This window comes from Ceratotherium simum, chromosome Y (genome assembly GCF_057802395.1).
Source record: "Ceratotherium simum simum isolate JZ-2026a chromosome Y, ASM5780239v1, whole genome shotgun sequence".
Taxonomy (NCBI): Eukaryota; Metazoa; Chordata; class Mammalia; order Perissodactyla; family Rhinocerotidae; genus Ceratotherium; species Ceratotherium simum.
The window spans coordinates 7,279,932-7,287,489 of record NC_141941.1 but is presented as its reverse complement, the minus strand read 5'-3'; the positions used below and the strand labels follow the sequence as shown (position 1 = coordinate 7,287,489).

The 7,558-nt window shown below is 45.1% G+C and overlaps 1 protein-coding gene across 8 annotated transcripts in view; it reads left to right on the top strand.

The window, feature by feature from the left end:
* The first annotated feature begins 2,578 nt into the window (after positions 1-2,578).
* LOC147911631 (G protein-coupled receptor 143-like) overlaps positions 2,579-7,558 on the top strand; it is a 41,642-nt gene continuing 36,662 nt past the window's right edge. For 2 of the 8 annotated variants that reach the window (XM_087427816.1, XM_087427811.1), the window contains exons 1-2: positions 2,579-3,131; positions 7,223-7,332. In XM_087427816.1, the coding sequence (XP_087283942.1) occupies positions 2,804-3,131; positions 7,223-7,332 (438 nt within the window). In that variant the 5' untranslated portion in view covers positions 2,579-2,803. The remainder of the gene's footprint in view (positions 3,132-7,222; positions 7,333-7,558) is intronic. The other 6 variants (XM_087427812.1, XM_087427817.1, XM_087427814.1 and 3 more) reach the window with 6 other exon arrangements.

The window sequence follows — 7,558 nt, the reverse complement described above, 5'->3', positions numbered from 1 at the left end:
CTCTTCACTTAGGCTGTTGCTGCCAGTCCATCTGAAGACCATCCACCTGTCCCTGGCTACCTCCTCCACTGGGCTCTGTGGCATACCTGAGGTTCTCACCATGAACTCAGTCCTTTTGGTTGAGACATCTGGATGTCAGGGGACTCACTGTGAAAAATAAGTTGCCTGGGAGAGAAACCCCCTGAGCCTCTCCCAGTGTATCTGCTCAGGCGGGGATGGCAGGCAAATTGTGACTTGTGGAGCGAAGGGAAGGCTGAGACAACAGGGCATTTCCTGGGCCGCCCAGACTGAAAATGCAAGGTGGAATCCAGGTGCTAAACTGGGAGGGAGAGAAGTCAGGGAGGGGGGAGGAGTGCACAAATGAACTTCATGTACTTAAAGGCCCTGATTGTTACTGCACAGATGTTAATATTCATGCTCAGCTGACTATGGACCTGCAGTGTCATCTTTATATTTCTCATATCTACAGTGCTTCGAAATGTTTCCACCTCCCAAGTGTGTGTGCTTTACCTGTCCACTTTTTTGTGTATTATAGTTGTACTGTGTCACGAAAAAGTTTCTGTCATGTCAGTTTTTTTTTTTTTAAGGAAGATTGGCCCTGTGCCAGCATCTGTTGGCAATCTTCCTCTTGTTTTCTTTTTCTCCCCAAAGCCCCAGTACATAGTTGTGTATCATAGTTGTCGAGTTGTAGCTCTTCTGTATGGGACGCCACCTCAGCATGGCTTGACGAGCGCTGAGCGAGTCCACTCCCAGGATCCGAACCCGGGCAGCCAAAGCGGAATGTGCGAACTTAACCGCTACACCACCGGGCTGGCGCCTGTCATCTCAGTTTTATTTTTCATACTAATTTCAAGTTCCTTCCTTTCTTTTTTGACAGGTAAGAAATTTAGTCTTATATCCATCCTTCTGCAGGTTTCCTCTGAGGCCCATCTGTAGTGTAATCATCTGAAGCGATCTGGCCTAGGAATCTTCATTTGTAACAATCCCACCCCCCCCCCAGGCAGTTCTGACTACTGACCCCCCTGGGAGCCTTGCCCTTGAATACTGAGCACCTGAGTCGTCCAGAGCCTGCAGGTCTGCACGTGGGAAGCAGAGAGGTGGCGTGTCTGCAGCTTGGGCATAAAACGGAGATTGAAACGCAGTCACACCTTTGCGTGGACTGGCCACCCAAACCCTCGGCATTGGGGAAAACGTACAGATGCTCCTGTTCCATTTTTAGCAGCTAAAGCACATTCCACACGCTAACGTCCAGAAGCAACCTCTGCTTCCCAAGAGCAAAGGAAAGAAGACCAGCCATCCGAAAGGGATAGCAGGATTCATGCTTGCTAAAAGACTGACACATCAGCATTTGGGGAGGAGTTCTGTGATGTTTTCGAATGTTTTTTACAAGCAAGTGTGTGATACCGAAGAGCGGTTCAGGTTTGGACCGTGTCAGTCTGTTCCGGACTTGTAGGAAAGCAGCTGCCTCTGCTTACAGACGCGCCAGGTCGGGTCCTTTTGAAGTGGTGGCCTTTGCAGCCCTTTGTTAAAGGCTCTGCTTCCCATCTGGCAGTGCAGCCTCCTGTCTTCCTTTCGTGGGTCCCCACAGGAAGCCCAGGCCTGTGGTTTTCCAGGAAGTAGGCGTAGGATCTGAGCCCAAACTTTGCCTGCCTTAAAATTGCAAAGTCGGTGGTGGAAATGTAGATGAGCCGCTGGGGTGGGAGGGCATGTAAGTATTTGCATTTAAGTGTTTAATGAGAGAAGACAAGGAAAATGAGGATGCCTTACCTTTGGTTGAGTGGGAAAAAACAAGAGAAAGGGGCCCATTTACTGGGGGGGAAAGGTCAAAGGGTGTCTGTTTCCGCGTTGACAATGGGCCTATTGGGTTTATTCTATCAGATATACCTGATAGAGCTGTTTTTTTGTTTTCTTTTTTTTTGCCTTTTTTAAAAATAAAGCTTTGGTTAACAAAGCCATAACCTAGAGAGGGTTCTTTTATTTTCAACCCAGAAGAACTTTTTAAAAACTTCACTCAGTATGTTTATTGTTATTATTAGCACTGATATAATTTTGAAACATTGATGCATATAGAATAAAGCATGATTTTCAATGTATAATGAAATGCATAGAAAAATTAAAGCAGTTAAGAAAATGAGAATAAACTTAACATTTCTTTTCTAAACAGTATTACACTTGAAAGCCAGTTTAGAATGTCAAAAATGTAACCCTACGCTGTTGAGCTGAGTAAAAATGGAACAGACCTGACAGGGAAGGTGCACGATATGTCTGTGCCTGTGTCTGGTTAGGCGAAGTAGTTTCCCCTTTCTTTAAGATTTGTTTGTTGATTTTAAACGAAAATCCTGCCTCTGTGGGATTGTTTCCGTGGGGCAGAGGAACCATAAAAAAAGCACTTTTATCACCAATCACATCAGCCACAGTTTATGAATGTGTTCTGGTGCCTGTAACGCATCAAAATTACGGATGTCGGATGTCGGAGTCCCAAATAGGAAAAGTCTGGAACATGGGGAATGTTTTTCTTAAGTGCAGCTAAAACGAGATGGCAGTTTGGCGGGCTCTAGATTCTGGAGAATTAAACCACTGGGAAGCCTTGGTGACAGAGGAGCAAGCCGACCTCTCTGACCTCTGGTGCTTCTTCCTCCACCCCTCCTCCTCCCGACCAAGCATCCCCCTCGTGAGGCCTCGTGGCGTTTGCAAAGGGCGCACAGCCCCCAGGGAGCCTTTTCTGCAAGCGCGGGCGATTGGGGCGGGGGCTGCGGGAGAGGCCCAGGGCACATGATGCCTCCCCGCCAAGCCCGCCCAGCACATGACCCAGGCCAGCCAGCGGGGTCCTGGCAGACCCGGGCCGCGTCCCCGAGCACGGCCCATGGCCTCGCCGCGCCTCGGGACCTTCTGCTGCCCCACGCGGGACGCCGCCACCCAGCTCGTGCTGAGCTTCCAGCCGCGGGCGTTCCACGCGCTGTGCCTGGGCAGCGGCGCGCTCCGCCTAGCGCTCGGCCTCCTGCAGCTGCTGCCCGGGCGCAGGTCCGCGGGCCCCGGGGTCCCCTCGACGGCCCCGCCGGCCTCGGCCCGCGCCCCGGCCTCCGCCCGTATCCTGCGCGCCGCCACCGCCTGCGACTTGCTCGGCTGCCTGGGTAAGGGCGCATGGCCCCAGGTGGGGACCTGCTCCGTGCACGGGTAAGGGCACACGGCCCGCGGGTTGGGACCTGCTCCGAGTCCGGGTGAGGGCGCACAGCCCGAAGGTTGCGACTTGCCGGGCGCCTGGATCAGGGCGCGGGCCCCAGACTGGGAGCAGGTCGGTGCCGGGTCAGGACGTACTGCCCGCGGAGTGGCAGGGCGTCTGCGGCCTCCGAGCGCAGACTAGGACAGAGCCGGAGGCGGCTCCCTAGGGACCGGACCGGACCGGACGACTAGCGGACTCGCAAAACAAGATAGTCGGTAAAAATTATGTCCAAGGGACATCTGTTTCTTAAAAAAAAAACCGGTTTATTGTGTTGGTTATTGCAAGTTTACTAGGGCAACTTTAGACAGTGCCGTTAAGCAAAACCCAGAAAATATAATGGGTCAGTAATTATTCCACCAGCGAGAGACTAACAGTTAATATTTTGTGTACACACACACATAAAATCATTTCCAAAATGATTTAGCATAATCAGGAAGGAAACCTGGTATTTGTTTATTTATTTATTTATTCATTCATTCAGGTTTGGGTTTTATACCCCAGGCCAGATCTTGCCTGCTGCCTCCTATCAATGGCCCACGAACTAAGAATGTTTTTTTTGTTGTTGTTTTGTTTTTTTGTGAGGAAGACTAGCCGTGAGCTAACATCCAATGCCAAGCCTCCTCTTTTTGCTGAGGAAGATTGGCCCTGGGCTAACATCTGTGCCCATCCTCCTCTACTTTATATGGGACGCTGCCACAGCATGGCTTGACAAGCAGTGCGTCTGTGCGCACCTGCGATGGAAACCTGCCAACCCGTGGGCAGCGAAGCGGAGCACCGCACTTAACCACTACGCCACCAGGCTGGCCCCCTAAGAATGTTTTTACATTTTTTAAATGTTTTTTAAAAATCAAAAGAAGAATGCTATTTACTGGCATGTACATATTCCATGAGACTTAAACGTCAGGGCGTCCACATGTACAGTTTGATGGGGACACAGCCATGCTGTGCATTGTCCCAGCCGTCTTTGCCCTAGAGGGCAGAGGTAAGTGTGGACAGAGAAAGTATGGCCATACAGCCTAGAATAGCTTCTATCTGGCCCTTGCAGAAACTTTGCTGATCCCTCCTTTATTTTTTTTATTTGTTATTTATTTATTTATTTTTTGTGAGGAAGATCAGCCCTGAGCTAACATCTATTGCCAATCCTCCTCCTTTTTTTTCCCCAAAGCCCCAGTAGATAGTTGTATGTTATAGTTGCACATGCTTCTAGTTGCTGTATGTGGGACGTGGCCTCACCATGGCGGGAGAAGCGGTGCGTCGTTGCGCGCCCAGATCGAAACCCGGGCCGCCAGTAGCGGAGCGCGCACACTTAACCGCTAAGCCACAGGGCGGGCCCTCATCCCTCCTTTAAACTATGATGTGGCACTTTTTACAGATCCTCTAAGCTGGATGTTGCAGCCATTTTGTTTAACTTGTTTTGGAAAATTTCTACAGTATACAAATGTAGAGAGACTGTATAATGAGCCCCCCTGTACCTATCACTTAGCTTCATCTACGCCCCATCCCCTTATGGCACTCTCCACTGGATTAATTTGAAGCAAATCCCAGAATTTATATCATTTCATCCAAACAGATCTCAGCTCTAGAAGATAAGAATTTAAATATATATATATATCACGTATTTTTATATATATCTTACACCAATATCATTGTCACCTTAAAATAATGCAAACCTATTCCTTAATATCATTGTTGTATGTTCAGTTGTCTCATAAATGTTATTTTTCAGTTGGTTTGTTCGAATCAGGGTCCAAATACTGTCCACATTTTGCAGTGGGCTGACAGGTACTGAGCATTTTGGAACTTCTCAGTAATGTTTGCTCTTGGAGCAAAAGCTGTTGCTGGGGTTGGAACTGCCCTCTGTCTCCATGCCCGGAGAGGATGCCAGCAACTCATGCCCCACCTTGAGCAAGTATCTGGGCACAGGCGGCTGTGCGTCCCAGGGCCCAGTTCTCCCATTCTGTGTGATTGGAGACACTCAGGAATCTTGACTTCAAATAAATGCTGTGGAACCTCCAGTCACTTTCTCAGACTTGAGGACTAAGACAGGAAGCAATACTTGTTTTCTATTAAGGATAAAATCATTTTAGTGCAGGATAATTAAATCAAAAATTGGTTTTCTTCCCCATTGTGCTAACTCATTTTGGGAAATTATCTTAATAGTAATTTAGTTCCTTTACTTTGAATATCTGGAAATAAAGATGCACCCAAACATCTTTCGAGGGTCAGTGAAATAATATTTGTATGTTCTTTCTCCTTTGGAAGGGAGCTGGATGATGTTGTGGGCAAATGAGCAGAAGCAGAAGTCAGGGGAAGGCTTGGTGACTGGACTCCCTCACTGAAAAATAAGAAATACCGAGGCTTAGCTCCTAGGGCATTTATGGAGCTTGAAGGAGTGCTGTATGCAGAAGACGATACAGCGCTATACGGAAGAAGAGTAGTATTCCCGTTAGCAGGGGCGTGATAATGAGAAGAATATCTTCAGCTAGTTAGTGTTCGTACTTCCCCTTTAGTGGTGTATTTTTATTTAGTGTATATTTACCAGTGTCTTACACAGTATATGTTTAGTAGTGTATTACAGAGTATATATTTGGTAGAGTATTACAATACATATTTACTAGTGTTTTACACAGTATATATTTACTAGTGTATGACATAGCATATATTTGGTAGTGTATTACACGGTATATATTTGGTAGTGTATTACACATATATATTTACTAGTGTATTACACAGTATATGTTTAGTAGTGTATTATACAGTATATATTTACTAGTGTGTTACATGGTGTATGTTTAGTAGTGTATTACACAGTATATATTTCCCAGTGTATGACACAGTATGTATTTGATAGTGTATTACACATGTATATTTACTAGTGTGTTACACAGTATATATTTACTAGTGTATGACACTATATATTTGGTAGTGTATTACAGTATATATTTACTAGTGTGTTACACAGTATCTATTTACTAGTGTATGACAGTATATATTTGGTAGTATATTACAGTATATATTTAATAATGTGTTACACAGTATATATTTACTAGTACATGACACTATATATTTGGTAGTGTATTACAGTATATATTTACTAGTGTATTACACAGTGTATATTTGCTTGTGTATGACACAGTATATATTTGGTAGTATATGACACAGTGTACATTTACTAGTGCGTTACACAATATATCTTTACTAGTGCATGACACAGTATGTATTTGGGAGTGTATTACAGATACTAGTGTACACTAGTAAATAATTTCTAACTTTGTACTGTACAGTTCCCCTTTAGCAGGGTATTACATAGTATATGCTTAAACAAGGGGTATTGCATTATCTAACAAAGAACCTTAATATATACCTTAAGTGTGTGTATTATTTTGAGGAGAATTAGATATTTGGGTCTAATAGCAAAGAAAATTCACAAATAATAAATGTCAAAAGCAAATTATCAAGAGCTAATTTGTGAAAATCTTAAATGTGTTTTTTTTAAAGAATGAAAGTACTACCTTTTTAAACTTCAGAATTGTGCTTTCTCAATCATTCTTTTTTATATGAGGAATGGTTAACATGAACATTAAAAATATAGGCAAGAAATACAGCTTGTTATTCACATAATCGCTTGTTAATACCAAGTAAACACAAAAATGAGGGACATGATTATGGCTAACGATGGTTTCAGTTGAAATCCAAGTGCCTGGGATTGCTTTGCCACCATAATAGTAATTTTCTGAGTAACTCAGTCTTATGTTTTCCCTCTCTATTTCTGCACACACCAATATGTGTTTCTTCCCTCCCTCCATCTCTTCCTCCCTCCCTTCTCTCTCTCTCCCTTCCTATCTATCAATCATCCATCTATCTGTCTGTGTATGTATGTATGTATGTATGTATCTATCTATCTATCTATCTATCTATCTATCTATCATTTTTACAGAGCAACAAGTCAGCTTTAGATTGGAATTAGGACCAGATACAAAGTATCATCTAATTCTACCGTAGGGATCGTAGTCCGGTCTATGGTGTGGTTAGGATTTCCAGATTTTGTTGAAAGCACCTCAGACGTGAATGGGACAGACATTTGGCCTGCCGCCTTCTGCGTGGGGAGTGCAGTAAGTACACCTCCCTTTGTTTGCCCCCTCCTCCGTCCCTGTTCTTCTGTTATGCTGTAGTCCTCCAAAGTGTGGTCCCAACCCATCCACCAACCCACTGGAGTTTGTTACAAACGCAAATTCTCAGAGCCCTGCCTCCTCCCCAGACCTGCTGATCAGGAACCCTGGGGTGGGGGCCATCTGTGACTTAACAAACCCTCCAGGGGCTTCTGATGCACAACCAAGT